The sequence below is a fragment of the Epinephelus fuscoguttatus genome, linkage group LG11 (genome assembly GCF_011397635.1).
Source record: "Epinephelus fuscoguttatus linkage group LG11, E.fuscoguttatus.final_Chr_v1".
NCBI classification, from domain to species: domain Eukaryota; kingdom Metazoa; phylum Chordata; class Actinopteri; order Perciformes; family Serranidae; genus Epinephelus; species Epinephelus fuscoguttatus.
This window is the reverse complement of record NC_064762.1, coordinates 28,387,209-28,407,232: the sequence shown is the minus strand read 5'-3', so window position 1 is coordinate 28,407,232 and position 20,024 is coordinate 28,387,209. Positions and strand designations below refer to the sequence as shown.

The following is a 20,024-nucleotide window of genomic DNA, read 5'->3' as shown; positions in this document are numbered from 1 at the left end:
TGATAACCACACATTATTATTGGGATATTCAACTGGGCCTATTCAAGAAGTTATGAACACATTTTTAATTGACTGTATCAGAATGTTGTGTGCACCCATTTCGTAATAAAAAGGCAAACTCTAGCTAAAAATTGTTATTCAGTTTAATTGAGAAAACCTTCACAGGGAACCCAATTGTCACAGTTCGAGCGAGGGAATTATAAGTATGTGACATCACATTATCTCACATAATTTCCCATTTAATTGTATGTTATTGGTGCTTTGATGTAATTTACATTTAAAATTAATTCTTGAATCATTTTGTTAATAAATATGTCATGAGTAGTCGTCAATTTTTATTTGATATTAGTAAATAAAAACAAACATTTTTGTTGTGATAAGAGTGAAAACACACATTATAGAAGCTGTTGTGTATAGATATATAAATACAGACGTGCCTTGAAATGTCAAAGTATTTAATTCCGTATAAACTGTACTGAATGTGCTCACTTTAAATAAACTAAAACATTAAAGTAGGATTATAAATTGATGAGGCTCTGCTGGTTCAAAAGACTTAAAAAAAACCACAAGACAAATCCACAACACTTATTAAAAGATTGTTTTTATTCACAATAGAAGTGTAACAAATATAGTTTATTAAAAAGTCTGCTGCTTATTAATATCAGTTTTAATCCATAAGCTCAGAAGATTTTCATATAAATGTAGAACGGCTCGTCTGCCGGAATGGAATATTTACATTTTTTTTCAATAATAATAATAATAATAATAATATTAACACAATAAAACAGATTTCCCCACAAAATTAAGATATTGCATTTGAACGCAAAGTAAACTATGTGCAATGGAATGATTATCAGCAATATTTTGTACAGACACATTTCTGAGGTTGGTTTCACACACTTAAACCTTTAAAGGGCAACGCCAACCGTTTTTTTTTTTTAAAAATTCAGATTATTTGAGTCCCGGGACAGGTCAGTCGTAGTTAGTGATCTTACACCACATGTAAAGAAAAGTAATAACATCAGTGTGATATAAATTAGCAGTTTATTTTGGGAAAAGTGGTGCATTTTCACAAGGACTGACTCCATTTAGAATTCTTAAAAAAAGGTGGCATTGCCCTTTAATACTCACCAATAGAAAGGCATTGGAACGCAACAGATCAACACAATATTCAGAAAATCACCAAAAACAATTCAACCTTTTTATTTCAGAAAAATAATAAAAAATAAAGTCTGCATGTGGAAATGAGCAGATGTCTGATGTCACACTACGTGAAGCTGAAGCAGATCTCACACTGACGGCTCACATGGAAAACCAAATACATTCTGCACGCACTTCCTGTTCAGATGGTGAAATGACCACAGCAGTGTCACATGAGTGAAAACAACATGTTAAAACTTTTTCAGGTGACTCCAGGAGGGCGCCAACAGGAGCCAACCACACGTAGGGTCGACTGTTGTAAAACTGACTTCCTACTGGGGGAATAACAGTGGATCAGCCCTTTAAGTCTAAATCACGAGTCCAAAACCTGACTGATGTTTCTAAGCTTCCAAGGTTTCAAAATACAGGTTTGCAGGTCTACACGCAATTACTTTATCACACTTACAAACCCCCAAACACCCTGAAAATCTAATTTCAGACTGGAAGAGCGACACTGTGGTCTCCCTCCCCAAACAGGAAACCATGTTCTACCAGCTCACCCTATCAGACTTCCTGTAGGAAAAACAAGAACAAATACATCCCTCACCATAATAATCTTTGTAGAAACACCAGCTTGATCCATAACCGGAATTAATAAAGCTTGACTTCAATCAAATTCAGGCAGCATCAACACTTTACTGTCACAGTGTGGCCTAAAATAAAATATTCAAAATTTCTGTATGGAGTTTTCAAGCTGTTTGTATCCAAGAAAAAAAACACTAACACCAGTAATCCACTATTTCCACCCACCAGCTCGGTGTTGTTCAACTAAAATACACTCAGTCACCACTTAATTACCATTAACTGATGCAACAGTTTAAAGGAACACTTCACCCACAAAATTATAATTTTCATAAAATTCCTCACCCTATGTTACTTTGAATTTGTGACAAAAATCTTAGTTTTTCTCGCATGCCTCCACGGTGAACGAAGAATCTGAAACAGCGAACATTTTTGATGAATTACAGTCATTGGGGTCCATGTATAAAAACAGGAAAACTAAATCAAAACATCCATTTACAAACTCGTGCAGCATAATCCAAGTCTTGTTTATCTGGTCCAATGCTCAGGACTTCATGAACACATGATTTTTGATAACTTTGTATTAAAAATGTCAGCATACGAGCAGGAAACCTCGGCAAGCCATGCGATTGAACTCTGCTCATGCATTACACTGGGTTGCCCAGGTGCACCACCTGTCCATGTGTCATACTGTTTATGCACAAGTGTTTTATAAAGTAAGGTTTAAGCAAAAATGCATGTGTTGAGGCATGTGAGAAAACTTAGATTGAGAAACTGACACGCAAATGTTCTTAGGGGGATTTTAGGGGGTGAAACATTCCTTTAACTATTAAACTTGAACCAACTGGACCATAAAACAACACAGAAGTTTGAAATAGGAATTTCTAACAACAGAGACCACAATGAACTACATTAAATTATCTCACGATGCTTTACCAAAAGATCAATTTGACTGCTTGAATAAAACTTAACATGACACCTTATTTACCAAACTAACTTTGCTGTTTTTTTTTTTTTTTTAAATTTGCACAATATGAATCCAATTATTGGGTAAAAATTAAAACAATAAAGTGTCTCCATAATGGACACTAAAATACATTATAACAGTTTTACACAATCTGGACTTTCCTTCATTATAACCATTCTCTGGGCCAATACGGAGAACACACACATCTCTACAAGCTGATATTAGTGACTCATATATGAACCAAAACACTGATGAAGCAGAGTCACCACTTTTCCCTCTGTATTCATATGAAGCAGCTTCAGTGTCTGAACACTATACTGTACGATGAACACTTAAACACATCTGGGTTATGTTATAATGCTGAATATTCCTGTACGTCCATGTGTCACAAATGAAATCAATATTACCTATCATATACGCCTCATGTGGCAGATTTGGATCATTTCCTACACTAACGGCACATCGTTGCTGTGTTTAACAGCCATCAGAAACACTCAACGGACCCGCCATTCCCTCTTTTTTCTCAGGAAACAGACTCTGCTCACACTTTGCTTCAACATTTGTGCTTTCCAGGATAAAAGAAAATATAAAAGCATAGAGAAGTGAACACACACAGACAAAAAAAATAAATGCATATAAAATATTCTTCACTTCACATTGGATGGTACATTCATACATTTCCTATCCTCCTGTAAGGTTGCTTGATTGACTCCCAGGTCCGTCTTTGTGGCGTCAAACCTTTCTGCTAACATCACTTTAAAGCTACCACGGCAAGCCTTTTTTAAACACCTGTAATCATTGGTGATATCACTGGTTTATACTGAGACCACTGTGGCAGCTTCAATCATCGATGTTAACAAAAAGATGAACAGCACAGGACCTTTAAATTCTTACAGACATCAGCTCAGGATGTCTCTTTTTTTTTGGTAGATAAATTTGCACAATAACTTGTATACATGGTCCAGTCACGAACCATTAAATCCACAGCGCCACCTGGGGGTCAGCTCCCATACCCCCTCAAGTCCTATGTTCACGACTACAGAATAAATTAACACAATCAGCAAAAATCAACCATTACAATACAACATCACACGGACAATAAATGCCTCTAACGCTAAACAAAAACAGATTAAACATGAGAACGCTGTCGCCGGTACAGTGATGTGAAGATCATGGAGGGATTTATCACAGCTCAGGAACTCAGCATTATATTCAATTTGAGCAAGAAGACCGACTCACTGATATGCCTACATGAGTGGGGCTGAGGAAAATTTTGGAATTTAGCTGTGTTTATTTGGAATAATTACAACCAGGTGAAAATCTAATGAAAGACTAACGTCATATGTGATTTAACTGGATTTAAACATCATTCGCAGCACAAACACTTTGTAGTTAAACTATTTCTTGTTCCTTTTACCGCAATCAGAAGCAAAATCAGTAGCTCTTTAACCCTTTTCTGGAATTTTGTCTTTAGTTTCTGTTTATTAGAAAAAATCATGAGCTCTTCTTGTTGCAAGAGGATGTTATTTAGTTTAAATACTCACTGCATTAGCTTGCCGCAGAAAACACAAGAAATTTTGGATGTATAGGGAGATAAAATGCTGAAAAATGTATTTATGGATCCATCTGGGTAGTTTTTGGTTAAAATTTGCTGAAAGCCCAACCAAGTTACTGGAATAAATGTCAGCTTGTACATTTCTGCAAACCATGTATATGTGACATTTGTATGTTTCATATGTAGCAGATATGCTGAAACTTCACATTTTAACTTTTAGTTTTACCATAAAACTTCAAATAAAGGCCTGTCTCAATCAGAAGCCCGGTCTGTTTGCAAAGTAGCATATTTCTTTATAGAAGTTCTTTGGCTGTATATAAGTGGGTTGTTGGCTACCTGGAATTATGTGTCCATTCCTTGATACTTACTCTGTAAGCTATTCATATTCCTTTGGTCCGTGAGGGTCCTTAGATCAAAAGAAACAAAAAGGTTTTTGATAAAAATTAATCTAAGTTGTGAGTATTGTTTTAACAGAATAAAGTGGTGCCGTAATCCTCAAGTGTCGTAACTCTCTCTCTGATGCGCTGTCTGTCGGTGCTAGATCAAATGAACGATTCATAATTGAAATATTATCTGAAGCCTAATTTTTAAACAAATAATAGTCATACCAGTATAAAAAAATATTTTGATTGTATTCCCTGTCTTTGCTGAGCAGCAGTTATGTGTGAAAGGAATTAAAGGCCTGTCCCAAATAAAGTCCCGTGATTTAAGCAAATAATGGCCCAGGCTATTAATTGAAGTTTTATGATATGCTGTGTCACCACACAAAAACAACTTGGTTAGGAAAGAAATCATGTCTGGGCTTAAAATACCCAGTTTGGTCGCTACAATCACAGCTGGAAAAGTCCCGAAAACACCCACTTTTGTTGTTTGTTGGTCTTGAACAATGGTCAACTGTTTGATTACGGTCTGGCCTAGGTGTCAAGTCATATGTATGAAACATACAAATGTAAAATGATGGTTTGCAGATGATTAAAATGTCAGCATCTTACACTATGAGCCACGACAACGTCAAGCATACTGCCAAAAACTGGTGGACTTTTTCTTTACAGACTGCTCTGTGATACCTGGGCCAAATGTCTTAAAACCTGCAGAGGAAGAAAACTCAGTTTGTGGTTTAAACTGTTACTTAGTCTGCATGCCTTCTGTCAGACAGCTGAAATATATGAATCTATGCTATTAAAATGTTTCATTTTCCATCTGCCAGATCTCCCAGTGACACTAAAGTGTGTTTAACACTTATTTACAGAAGCAGAAGCATGGGAGAGAGATCGGAATATGGACATTGATATTACCAACCACTGTCTTTTTGTGTCATATCTCAAGTCAAATACACATAATAAAGGCTCAAACTAATCAGTAAGCTGCAAAGCAAAGGTCAGTTTTATCAATTAGAGGTCCATGGGTAAAATACACTATTTTAAGATTTGATGATTTGTCAGTTTTTGTACTTTAATTAAAGGATTTTACCTTCTCTTATAGGATGACAATACTCTAATCTTTTGTAATAATGGGACCATCTGGCAGCACGCGAAATTGTTGGTAAGAATCACGTGTTTAAAAGTGACGACCACATGATGTTCTTGACTAGCCCAGGTGAGCTGTAATAGGAAAGTCTCACCACTAGATGTCAGTGTAGCCAAGGAAATAACTGCTGACAGGAACCTTCACTGGTCTCCAACCATTTAATGATGGTTCCCTACAGGTGACGGCCTCAGGACAAAGTTATCATTTTAATTTTGAAATAGTTTCCTCAGATGGAACCTATACAAGTCTAATCTCCCACTTATCACAAAAACTTTTCACCATTTTGGGCTACTTTCAATCCAACGTTACACTAAATATTGAATTAAAGAGCAGGAATCATCCTTCAATCAGCGGGTAGTTTTGGTATAATCCTCATCTGATGCATGGGGACTTTACTTAAAGCTCTGTGACTATTTAAAACTCTCCTCTCTTGTGTTTGTGTGAGCTGCTTTTCCCTCCAACTCCTCGTTTTCTTTTTCAACAGTGAAGGCACTAGATTGAGAGACTAAACTGGGTTTTATCTGGCTACAGTTGTGTGTGTTATCAGGAGGAATCTTTACCATAAAATCCAACTAAATAACTGACTTTGATGAGTGCGTACTCTGATGAAAATGTACAACAATAACAGTTTGTATCAATACAGTCACACACATCCCCCAATGTGTGTGTGGAGGATGAAGGGAAGAAAAGAAAAATCTCACAGACAGAATGGTAAAGCTGTTTTGAATCAGTATGGCTTCTTCTGTGTGAGTGTTTGTGTGAGGGTGAAACATTACAGCAAAGTCGAGTGTCTGCGTCTCCTCATAGAGGAGAGAAGATCCTACAGGCTGCCCTACGCTGGAGCTGGAGGATGGAGACAAGAAGAAGAAGAAGAAGAAGAAGAAGAAGCAGCGATACAACAGAAAAAGAGGGTTTGACTGAAACACAGGTTTGCTGATGAATATGATCGATCAGTATCATCTTTAGAGGAACCATTAGGGTCCTGGGGTCTAAAAATTTAGTTTATACTCATCAAATGTTCAAATTTGCAGATGGTGTTTGTGGATATCTCTGAAAAAAAGGAAATAAGATACAGTTTCTCCATTTTAATTACCATAATCCAACAACATTATTATTTATTCTTGGCTTCAGGAATAGTAGTTTGCCAAAAGTAAGTATATGAATAGAAAGATTTGACTCAAGGTCCACTTACGAGCTTTTTCCCCAGAGCATTCAGCTGCATCTAATGACTGAGCTCATCTCCGTGCTCCATTACAGCTGAGAAAGCCGAATGAATGAAATGTTTTCAGCTCCACAAAACTGGAGCTTGAGGTAAGATTTTTTGGTCAGACAATGGCACAGCTACTTGCAAACCCTTATAATCGCTGATAATTACTTTTTTGTTGTGAGCAACAAATAAAATCCTGAGGGGAAAACTGCAAACGTGTAATTATTGTGGTCAAATTGGAAAAAATAGTTTCATATTTGAAGGGAAAACAGTCATCAGCTTGGACAAACCTGTATCGCTCAAACCCCAGAAATAAAAAAAAAAGAAATAAATCCAGGATCCGAAGCCAGAAACTGAACTGTAGATGAGATGCGCAGAAGAAGAGGGTCAGCTTTGTGTAAACGTCATGGGGAGAAAGTGAATTTACTGGCAGGTAGAGAGCTGGTGTGGCTGGTCGTCTTGTGTCACACCCAACACTCAGAGGAAGGAAGAAGCAGTCAGGTGTTCAGGTAATAGGGAGGAAGCAGAGGTCCTCAAGTCCTGCGGGGCTATAAAAAGAGGCTTGGGTTGTGCTGCGTCTTTCCTTTACTCCCACAGAGGCAACCACATGTTTTTATAAAAGCAAATATTCCTCTCAAGACGATGTAGAAGTAAGGTGGTGGTGGAGGTGGGTGGCGCAGCAAAACCGGTTCCTATTTGGATATTGAAGCGGTACAGCAGAAGGAAAAAGAGGACACGCGTGAAGTGAACGGAGCATCCTTTAGCTTGCTAAGTCAGCCTTGTAATTCCTCAGACGGGAGATGCAGTTTTTCTCCCAAAGCTCAGGTCAAACAATATCCACATCAGGGAGACGACTGCTTCAAGTCTGTCAGCGTTCTCCTTCACAACGAAAACAACAGCTGCAGCTGCTAACAACAAAAATCACTGACGAATAATGTGACAACTGGTCAGACCGTCCCTCTGAATGAGTCAAAATAACCGGTAGTGAGATAAACTGCCACTTGATGCAATGACATCTTCAGAGTACCACTTTGATAATGCAAGAATACTCAAAAACTCACAATACCTGTCTGACGATATCATACTTCCATTCTTATGATGAGTTATTATCCGGCAGTAAATGTGTTGGTTCAGGTCGGCGTCTGGACTCAACCACAGCTGACCATAAAAAAACAAAAAACAAAAACTGGATTCTACAGCAAGAATTCATCGCCAGCAGACTTGAATTCTGTTTTGATCCCATTGAAATTAAAAAAAAAAAAATCCCAATCAAGAGGCATCTGTAACCATTGGGGACTCCAAATGGCTAAACTGTTTTCAGACAGACAGCTGGAGGCTCAGGTATACAGGATCAGAGGTTCTCGCACTTGGGAAGGGTCCACTACTCCACTTCGTTGGGTATGTCTGTTTTGTCCTTCTTGATGACGGGCAGAGGGTGAGCCTCGGTGTTAAACACCCAGTGGTCAAACGGTAGGTGGTCATCGTCAGAGAAGAGCAGGTAGAGATACCTGAGGGAGACACAGAAGAACAGGCTTTATTTAACACACCTAACAGTAGCTGTGCATCAGCACCATCACACCTACGTTAAAATAAACTCTTAGAGATAGAAATAGAAGCCCAGATATTGAGATTGTGATCATTTCCTGGAGTACTCTCCATTTGTTGAGTTATTGTTTTCGTGCTCCGCTGTTTCACAGCTGTGAGACCTTTAGTGTGTCTGGCTCAGGAGTGTGTTTATTTATCACAACAACCTCTGCATGCATCTTTCCATCACACAAAGCCCTTTGGCACATAGTGCTGTGACACCTGTAAGAACCAAAATAGCAGGTGCAGCTGGAGACGCCCAGGTCTGACTGATCTGCACAAAAACCTTTTGGAAATTTAAAAATAAGGGAAAAAGGACTGACATTTTGGGAAAGAGAATAAAAAAATACTGTTATAAGAAAAGAAAAATAGCAAACATGTTGCAGAATTCTTACTCGCAACAACTGGAAGATAGCAGTTAAACTACCCCTAGTTAAAATATGATTTAACTAGGGGTTCACTCCAAATAAGGTTTTAAAGGAATACTTCACCACCCAAGTGACCATTTGTAAATCAGTTGCCCCATCAGTGTTAGGTTGAATTTGTGAAGCAATCCTTGTTTTTCTCACATGCCTCCAGTGAGCGAAGAATCCAAAAATGACAAAAATTCTTCATGAATTACGGTCATAGGGGTCAGCCTTTTACAACAGCAAAACTATGCCACAGTATCTGTTCACAAACACTCAAGTCTCTTTTATCCAGTTGTATACTCAGTACTCAGACAGCCCTTTCTGACAGACAACTGAACGGAAGGTGAAACTTATCTGTGCTCTTCAAAGCCAGACTCCACTGACGAAAACAGTAATTTTACCTTGCTGAACATGGGAGCTGTTGGTCTACCGCTGCCTCGGTCAGTAATTTGTTTGTGTTATTGTGCAAGAGTTAGTTTAGATTCACCAAAGTCACACAATAACACAAACAACCAAACAGGCAGTGGTAGACCAACAGCTCCTGAGTTTAGCAAGGTAAAATTACTGCTTTGTCAATAGGATTTTAGCAAAAATCTATTTGTGTGGGAAGTACAGAGCATCCGACTCGATAATTAAGACTTGGATTATACTGCACAAGTTGTGTGAGAGTTTGTTAAAGGATGTTTTGATATAGTTTTACTGATGTAAAGCACGATTGCCTATGACTGTAATTCATCGAGATTTTTTTTTCGGTTTTTGGATTCTTCGCCCACTATGTAGGCACAATAGTGAAACAAAGTTTTCTTTGCAAACTCAACATGGGGTGAGTTTTTGATATACAAATGGTTATGGGGGGGGGTGAAGAGGTTAAATATCACTATTGTATATTTTGTAGTATAGTTTGAGTATATACATAGCCTGTGTACTGCCTGTGCATAGTTTGACAAAGCAAAACATCTCTCATGACAAGGACAAGGATATAAAGATGAGATTAGTTTTTTGAATGAATTTATATCTGTAAGACAAATATTACTGGTAATTAATTTAATATATTAGAATAGGTCTAGGAGAATTATTCATTGTACAGCTTTATACTGATGGGGCGCTACATCATTGACTGTTATTAATTTATGAAGAAGGGGTGGGAATAAATAAGTTTGTACTTCCTCCTAATTCTTTTTGGACATGTAAATCAAATCATTATATGCTGTTAGTAACGTGTTTTTATGTCTGTCTACTACTGGATGATTATTTTGTTTATTTGCTGCCTAGATGTTCGAAACAAACTGCTACTCACGAACTAACTACCTAATAGCTGAATATACATACTATAGTAGATGAGTGAAAGAACTACATCGACTGATGAAACATGCAATGTCGGCGCGAGCTAAAGAGAAAGCTTGAGAGTAGACTTTGAGATGTTTTGTGAAACTAAAGCTTACTTTTCTGACTTTTCAAAGTCAGAAAAGTAAACCTGCTGCAGATTCCACCTGATCATCTGTTCTCCTGCAGCACACACAATTCATCAGCACGGAGATAAAAACTCTTTCAACAAACTCTTAAGGGAAAATAATGTTTTGATTATATAAACAAGCCGAAGATGACTCGTTTTGGGATCTAAACTGTTTACTTGTTCAGTGTTTTAGATATTTCCAGATATTATGTTGTGTTCAGCTGTTGCAATATTTATCCAGCCAAAAAAAATAAATAAATAAAAAAAATAAAAATTATGAAACAGATGTGGAACTGAGAGGGAGGGACGGGTGCGGCTTGGGCTCAGACTAGTTTATGAAACTTGGAGTGATGAAATTCTGCAGCCCAATGTCATCAGATCTTATGAAACAACCCTAAAATAACATTATCCATAGAAAGAGGAGGGGTAGGAAAGTGAGTAAATAAAGTGAGTTTCTGGATGGTTGCTGTTCCACTGTGATCACCTTGAATTTCATCATGGAGAATGAGAGAAAAGATCAATATACGAAGAAAGCAAATGAGTTTTTGTTCAGAAAATTCAACTGAAGACGAGGGACGATCTGTGTGTCAGCCAACTAAAACTAATGTTTCAGCAGAGGAGCTGCTCGTCCACGAAGCCCTCAACCTCCACAACAAGTCCCTGTCCTCCTCCGCCTGCCAGCAAACCACAAGAAAGCAGTGAGTGATTGAAGGCAGACAGCAGTGTGAAGTATGGCCGTGTCCTTGGCAGCAGCGGGAAGATGGATACTGGAAGTGGCTCCGCACGGTGCCAAGATCCCCGAGTAACATTAGGAGGATTAGACTTATGGGCTTGCTGCTAAATGGGATTGATATTTTCAGGTCTGTCTCTGATACCGCGGATGTGATGTGACTGATGAGGCAATCATTGTGTTGCTGTCCAGGCTGGTGGTCAATTACACTCATATTTTTCCTCTAGTTGTCTGTGGGAGGCTAATGAGACATTTTCTTTTTGTTCCGCTTCCCCTGGAAAACATTTTTTCATGCCTATAAAGATATTCATATCTCATTCTGACTTTGTCATGTTCAGTTGGATTTTTTTTGTGACACTGATCAACAGAAAGAAAATACTTTAATCTGTATGTCACAGCCTGGTGGACCTGTGAGAGGAATCCTGACATCTTACTTTGAGTGTGTTCGTGTGTGTGTGTGTGTGTGTGTGTGTGTGTGTGGGGTGTAATCAGGAGTAGAGGTGACGCTTGTTAAAATTTACTGCCTATAAAAAAAGCTGGATTGGATGGCACCTCGCCCCCATCAGGCTCTGTTAGGCTAACCTTGACTTCCTGTCAACAGCTGTCTGCTGTTGGGGGATAAAAAAATGATAGAAGAAGAGGAGGAGAGGAGGAGGAGGAGGAGGTGAAGAGGGGAGGGAGAGATGGAGGATGCAGGAAGAGGCCATAAAGATTTCGATGGAAGTAAAAGAAACGCAGAGGACCATAAATTTGGAGGAAGAGTGGGAGGAAGAATTCAGAGGCTTCTCTGCTGCATCACAAATGGATTTGAAGGATTTTAAATGAGAACTTAATTTATTTAACATATTATTAAACACCACTTCTGACATACAGGCTAGCTTGTGCACCAAAAAAGGTCAGATATGTAAAAGTAAAAGGCTACATTGGGTTAGTGAATCTAGCACCTCAAGTTCCCGATCAGGCAAATGGTTAAAAAATAAGCAGATGATGAAAGTAGCTAAGGAGTGAGCCAATTTCTTCTCATCTCTGTTGAAAGCTGCGCATGCTCAGTACTGATCAAGCACTCGCAAGAAAATGGCGTGTTCAGTTGGGTGGTGTGGGCAAAACTCAAATTTTGTATTGTGCAAAATACCTAAAGTTTGAGAGCAAGGCGATAAAACAGTGAACAGTGAACTTAAGTCTTTGTTGTTTGACATCCGCTAACAAATAAAACACTTCTTGTAAGGGCAGGTGAAAATTGACTTCAGATAAGTAGATTTCTGACCCACTTTTCCGACCAGGCAAGTGAAAAAACACATTAATGTTGAACCCTGGGTTAGCTGAACGATTATGACTAATTAAAAATCAATTAGAGGCATCGAATAAATCAATAAACTAAAAAGTCAAGCTCTGAGGAAGGCATACTGTGACACACAGAACAGTTGTGTTTGATTTAGTCAACAGCACAATTAATCTGCATTTACTTTGATAATTGTTGGTGATTTTTAATCAAGAATGGCCAAAATTGACTGATTACAGATTCTCTTCTGGTACCAATCGTTAAGGAGACATTCTTCTTGGGTGAAGCTATCCCTCGTCACAGGGGAACAGCATAGTGCTGAGACATTCAAAGTCAAAAGAGAGAATCAGCCTCAAAGAATGGAGTGATGAGCTGGTGAGGAGAGCTTCTTTTGAGCAGCTTATTCACAAAGTTAATAATAGTGTAAAGGTTTTCAGAAATATTTGGGGTCCCTATCTGGAGATGATCGGTAAAAATGATTAATCAATTAATATCTCTGGGTCCTATCCTTGCTCTGTGTGCATTAATGTGTTTATGCTAGGTGGATGAACACAACATACAATATGACGTGGTATAAATGTTGCATGACTAGACATTACAACCTAGAAGAATGTGCGTGTCCTTTTCTTTTTTTCCTTATCATTTTTCTTTTAATTTTGAATATTGTTTGTACAGTTAAATCATAAAAAAATACATATTCTTCCTCTTACCTGTAGTGCTATTTATCAGTCTAGATTGTTTTGGTCTGAGTTGCAGAGTGTTGGAGATAGTGGCTGTAGAGATGTCTGCCCTCTCTCTGATATAATAGAACTAGATGGCACTCTGCTTGTGGTGCTCAAAGCAGTCGTTCCAGATATCACCACTCCAAGATAATCCACAGACCTTGTCGTGAGCAGTTTCATGTAGGAACTATTCTCTTTCTACCAAACTACACCCATCAACTGTATCACTGCGCAGAAGGAAGTCTGCATCTACTGCTAGCTCACCTAGCACCACTGAGTGAGCTAACGTTACATGAGGCTCTCGTCCATGAGTAGATGCACACTTCCTCCTCCACAGTGATACGGTTGGCAGGTGCAGTTCAGTAAAAAGAAAATAGTTCCTACATGAAACCACTCACAACAAAGTGTATTTTTTGGTGCTCTGAGCACCACAAGCTGAGTGCCATCTAGTTCCAATATATTTGAGAGATGGCATCTCTACAGCCAATATCTCCAACACCTTTAGAAACTAACAGCAAAACAATCTAGATTGATAAATAGCACTACAGATAGAAAGAAAAATATATATTTTTGATTTTAGAGTGCACTCTCTTTAATACTTGCTGGTTTCTCAGTCTACTATAAAAATAAAATAGAATATTTTTGGACTTCTGATTGGACAGAACAAGATGTTGAAGACATCAACTTGTACTCTGGTTCATTTAAAATGAATGAATAAAAACAAATACTGCAAATGTGTGCCTGTTATTTTAGTGTAGCTGAATAAATAAATAAACACACATATAGAGCATGCACACACTCACACTCACACACACACACACTCACACTTGTTAAGCTGTAGTTGTGATTTCTCTTCGTGGTTTAAAACAGACTGTCTTCCTGAACACAGTTGGAGAGCCATCTGAGAGGGAAAGCCCTATTAGCCACCAGACATCACACTGTGTGGCTGACAACACATTTAAAGAGCCATTTGTAGCCACACACACACACTTACACTCTCACTCTCACACACATTAACACATATAAACTCAGACATGCACAAGATGGCAGTTAAGTGAGAATATCAGGCGCCTATTAAGAGGAAGTGAGAAGTGGTAGCTGTCTGTGGTGCTCTGGGACATGTGGCGTTTCTCACAGTTTCTGTCCTTCTCTACTTTTTCTACTATTTAAGATCCATCCAGGCATGATTCCTGAGTACAGTATATACTGTAGATAGTGGTTGGTTGTTGAAATATGTTCTGGAGTCAGACTGGTTTATTTCGAAAACATTTGTGTCTAATTATTTTCACATTATTTATTACATGTCTCAATCATCAATCAAAACTCATTCCAGTTTAGCGTGGGTGGATTTCACCCACCAACTGAAATTAAATCGGTTCAAGCTGTTTTAACAGTACAATATGTGATGAGTCAATACAATATTTGATTAGTCCAAAAAGCATTTTAACAACAGCACCTCCATAGATATACTCAGAGGGAGAGGTCAGAGGTCAGAGCCTGACAGCGACGTCTCTGCCTGTTTCTGAAGCATGTAACATTGGTGCAATAACAAGGATGACACTGAGGTGGTGTTTTCACTGCAAGCATTCATGGTTTTCTTACCATTACATGTTCATTGCCGAAATATGCTGTATGTCCTCAAGGACTAGAAGAGTGTTTTGAAATATGTTGTTAACATCCGTCTACACCCTCCACCTACTCTTTTATTGACAAGTCTTTATGTCACAGAGTTACAAAGCACTGTCCTCTACAGCTAACATAAAGGTGTACCTTGTCAATGTGTGCTCCTGGTGTGCAACCTTCATGCATGTTGTGATAGAACATGTGACCTATTGCTCTACAATGCTACCAGTGGTGAAAAACTCCACAGGTCACCTTTAATAGACTGAGATATAAATATGCTACCCCAGGGATTTTGGTTTACAACCCCTTAAGGTCAAGCAATGTTGTGGCGTCATGTTGGTTTGAGGGTTTAAGCACCATGTTATAGATTCGTCACCAGTTATTTATCATTCCCTATTACTCTCTCATTTCCTCTCACATCTCTACTATCTACTGTCTGACAAAGACATGCAAATGCCCCTATAATACTTGAAAAGGGGAAAAATTAAAACAATGTTTATTTGTAACCCCTTGTTTTAAGCTGGATGTGACTGATAGTTGTGGCCACTTTTCTCTTATAACGTTCTCAGATTGTTTAAATATATTTTAGAGGCCTGTAGAAGTAAAAATATCTTTGATTCTAAAAAAAAAAAAAAGCCAAGTTCAGAGAAAAGGCAGAAAACGTTTTAGCATAATAATGTGTAGCAGAGCAGTTATCTTTTTGCATTCCTGTTAACCATCTGTTTTTCTGAATGTAACGTTTTACATGTGTTAATTGTTTTTATAGCCAATGGGAACGGACTGTAACATAACTGAGACCTTCACCGACTTCCTCAGTTGCCTCTAGCAGCCTGTGGTTGGACTTCTGTGTGAAGGACTCGGGCTGTATCTTCCAGAAAAATTCAAAGGATCTGATGTTATGTGCGTTCTCAAGGGTCTCGCCTTTCTTCAGCGCAGTCACAGCACCAACAGTGTCCAACACTAGCTAACGATGCTAACATCAACAAAAGACAAGCACAGCAGAGTTCACATACGCTGCTGTGCCTGGGCAGAGATGGACCTTCAGTTCGGGCTGTAGCAACATGAATTCAGCCAGTCTGTCTGGTTTATCTTAGGAGCTGCTGTCCACTCTCCCACTGTCTAAGTGGTGTCTTAGTGGTGAGGAGAAAGGTAGACCCACTGTGAGGTGCACAGAGCAGCTGATTTTTGCTTCATTTGTGGTCTGATAAACAGTAAACCCGTCAAATTCAGTGCCCCATATCATAATTCCAGCCCTTATCGGTACTAGAAAAAAAACAATCATAACATCAGATGAAACACTGACGTCAAATATATCGTGATATTGTAGCTCTAGCTGGCTGTTGTTTGCTTGTTAACATGGACAAATTGCTAGCTAGCTAACATAGCTAAATACTGCATTGAGTGGATAATGTTAGCCAATTTATCCAGACTCCTGGGGCCGGTTTACAAATTATTTCATCAACTAACATTAGGGAGGGCGGCACGGTGGTGTGGCGGTTAGCACTCTCGCCTCACAGCAAGAGGGTTGCCAGTTCGATCCCGGGCATGGGAGCCCTTCTGTGCGGAGTTTGCATGTTCTCCCCGTGTCAGGTTAATTGATAACTCTAAATTGTCCAAAGGTGTGAATGTGAGCGTGAATGGTTGTTTCTCTCTATGTGTCAGCCCTGCGATAGTCTGCAGGGTGTACCCTGGACAGGTCCCTGGATAGGCTCCAGCCCCCCCTGCGACCCTCAAGAGGATGAAGCGGTTAGAAGATGAATGAACATTAGGGAAGCAACCAACACCAGATCCATGCAGTGTAGCTACATCATAGCTAGCTGACTAACCTCAGCTTGCTTGCTTGCTAATGTAATCTGTTGGCTAATTAATCACCAGTTTACCACACCAGCTAAGGTGATCCAGGATACTAACTAAGACGATAATAGATGTAATACCAAGCAAAGGTGTATTACTAATAATAGTGTTCTACTAGCCAAGAGTAATGCAAGGCAGGGGCAGCTAACTAGATAAGGTAACCTAAGCTAATAATGTGATATGATGACAAATTGATCTTCAAACATACAGATTTTCACCAGATATATTAAACAGCTTCAATCCACAGATGACAGACAGCTGTAAAAGTCTCTTTTAGATTCACTCAATGTGTGAGTGTGTTTTACAGTAACCTTGCCAGTGACCTTAGCAACTCTCTGGAGCTTTGTCTGAATGAATGACAACATCATACTTTATGTCTGTGAGTGTGTGTTTGTGTGTATGACTGGGGATGCAGGGGCCTTTTCCCTCCATAAAGTGCGCTGACAGCACAATCATAAGAGGACAGAAGCGGAGGCTGTGCGTATAAAGATGCTCAGTTTGTGTGTCTTACTTGAGTGTCTCGGCCAAGTAGAAGCTCTGCTGCACGTCATCGTGGTTGGGAGATGAAGAGTAGACGTCTCTGACGCCACTGTAGCCTCCTTCTACTTTACAGTGCTGCTCCAAGGCCTAAATGAGGGATGGTGATAGAGATACAGGACAAGAAGAGAGAGAGACATCAGTGACTTGCAACATCAGTCAAGCTCTTTATGTACTTAAAATATCACTAAACCTCAGGGTGGATATTTGCTAAATATAAAAACAAGTTAAATAAACTGACCTCTTGTGAGCTTCCTTCCTGATTTGTGTTGTTTTTTAAGAACATTTGAAAAACTGCCAAATAATTCAGTGATAGCTGATGTGCCTTACATTATTGACAGAAAATCTAATTGAATTCCACTTGCAGTACAAGAACATTTTGGTCCAAATTGCCAGACTCTTGCTAAACATGCTATGACAACAAAGCAATTTTTTTCAATTCAATTAACAGATGTACCTGAACAGCCTCCCAGCCCCACTCCCTGTATTTGGGGTCGTGGGTGAACCTCCACATGTACATGTAGGTCTCTATGACCTCCGGACGGAGGATGAAGTATTTCTCATTCTGGCGGGTGGCGATGGCCTCGACTCCTCCATCGAAACGGAACGCCTCTGGGCCCAGCTTCAAAGCTAGAGAGGAGAAAATATTGTAAATGTAAAGCAGCTTGTAGCCTTGTTTCAACAATTGCTTTAGTATATGGGAAAGAAAACATAATGTTATCTGTGTGCAGGTGTAAGGATTTTGAATTGTGACTGATTTTCTTCCTTTGAGTTTATGTTATTAATATTCATCCATAATGTTTCCCTATTTTACTTGTTTTACAATTTCACTTGATAAACAATGTTGAAGTGGTGATGCTGCCTTTAAAACATGGTGACTGGTGTGAGAAAAATAGGATAATTAGATTGAAGATGAAAAATGGCATACGGCTGTGATTAAAATAAAAGACTCTTTTCAATAAGAGCACTTGTCTGTGAATTTACGCTAATCTGATGACAAATGCAGCATTCAAAAATCTGACATCCCTACTTAAGAGCAGATGCTGTCACTGTAAGAAATGTAACTTGAAAATACAATGAGAAATAACTTTCTGAAATGAGCAATATGGCATAGTTCAGTATTTAGGAAAATTCGGTTCCCAGTAATTATTCCATCCAGCAGCTGTCGATCTGGATATTAATATGACACTTTAAATAAGACTTAAACTATCATTTCTAATACATTTGACAGAAATTATTTTTTTTTGGGACTATAAAAAATGACAACAATAAACTAAAGAAAATGTGACCTAACTCTAAATCAAAACTGGCTGTCAAATTTAAAACCAAAGTGATCAATTAAATGGGAAAACAGGAATCATTTCATCATCTTCCGCGTGCATTTTTACCTGTTCTGGCGTAAGACTCATGACAGGTCCGGGCGATCTCAGCGGCCTGCTCCATCTGGTGGCCCGTCTTGTCGCTGGGCGCCCCATCAGCACCCAGAGCGATCATGCCGCCTGCGAAACAGGTCAGGTGACCCATCTTATGCTCCAGCAGCCCTCCCTTCCACTCCGCTATGTAGGTCAGCCCGCCGCTCGACTTCCTCATCAGGTTGGTTTCTATCGCCTGAAAGACAGTGGTGAAAGGTTTTATTGGCTGAATTAGGTTTGATCCTTACGTCTGAATCATACATGTGATGATACAGACCTGAGTTAAACATCTATCCCATAACCTGTGATCATCCTCCTTTCATTACCAGGAAAATCTGAGAGTAGCTTTAGAGAGAACTATTGTAAAATTCTTTGTATTGCAGCTGCACCTGTTTCTCCATTTCAAAGACAGCTGGTTATTATAGCTGCTTTAAAGGGGACCTATTATGGCTTTCCTTTTTTTTCTGTCATATGTAATGTGACAGTGTGAGATATTCATATGAAACAAGGCCAAAGTTTCAAAAAATGAGGAGCAGAACCCTCACACTTCAGACCCTCCTGAATACTTATGTCCACACCTGCTCTAGACACACTACTGCAAGTGTTTGCATTATGTAGCCTACGCTGCTACATGTAGCTACATGCTAACATCAAGGAAACATGTAATCTTGGCTGCCATTGTTATTAATTTCCCCCTGATTTTGGATCTGCTAGAACATGTCCAGTTTTATTTAAATACTTTTATTTATTGATTGATTTTTAATGGGAGCGAGTGCTGCTACACACAGTTATTCCTCGGCTGAAAGTGCGCTGCTACATGTAGCTACATGCTAACGTCAGGGAAACGTGTACTCTTGGCTGTCGACGTTGTTAATTTTCCCCTGATTTTGGATTATATACCTGCCAGAAAACGTCCAGTTGTCTTTAAAAACTTTTATTGATTGACTGATTGATTTTTAATTGGAAGGAGTGTTTCTACACACAATCATTTCCCAGCTGTAAGTACACTGCTACATGCTGACGTCAAGAAACACAATCTTGGTTGTCGACGTTGTTAGTTTCCCCCTGATTTTGGATCTCATTCCCGCTGGAACATGTTTAGTTAGCTTAGCTTAGTTAGTTTAGTTTAGCTTTTATTGGTGATTCTGCACAGTAGGAAGTGCTGCTATTCACTGCTACAGTCATTGTGCACCTGCAATGACGGTCAAGATGCGGAAGACATAGATACACTGACCAATCAGAGCAGACTGGGCTTTTTCCAGAGGGAGGCTTAAAGAGACGGGTTGTAAAATGGAGTGTTTCAGACAGAGGGTCAATACAAATGTTCCAGCACAGACGATATGAGGGAAATGCAGTGTTCTTTGAACATTAAATCATGTAAACATCTTCTAGTAGAAACTCAAAATACAAGTATGAACCTGAAAATCAGCATAATAGGTCCC

At 39.0% G+C, this 20,024-nt stretch overlaps 1 protein-coding gene across 1 annotated transcript in view; it reads right to left on the bottom strand.

Annotated features, from left to right (window-relative positions):
- Positions 1 to 752: 752 nt before the first annotated feature.
- The window catches only part of man1a1 (mannosidase, alpha, class 1A, member 1), a 200,314-nt gene continuing 181,042 nt past the window's right edge, over positions 753 to 20,024 (bottom strand). Inside the window, exons 9-12 of the mRNA XM_049589654.1 lie at positions 18,559 to 18,778; positions 17,628 to 17,800; positions 17,145 to 17,260; positions 753 to 8,486 (exon numbers count right to left, since the gene is read on the bottom strand). Of these exons, the coding sequence (XP_049445611.1) occupies positions 8,360 to 8,486; positions 17,145 to 17,260; positions 17,628 to 17,800; positions 18,559 to 18,778 (636 nt within the window). The 3' untranslated portion in view covers positions 753 to 8,359. The remainder of the gene's footprint in view (positions 8,487 to 17,144; positions 17,261 to 17,627; positions 17,801 to 18,558; positions 18,779 to 20,024) is intronic.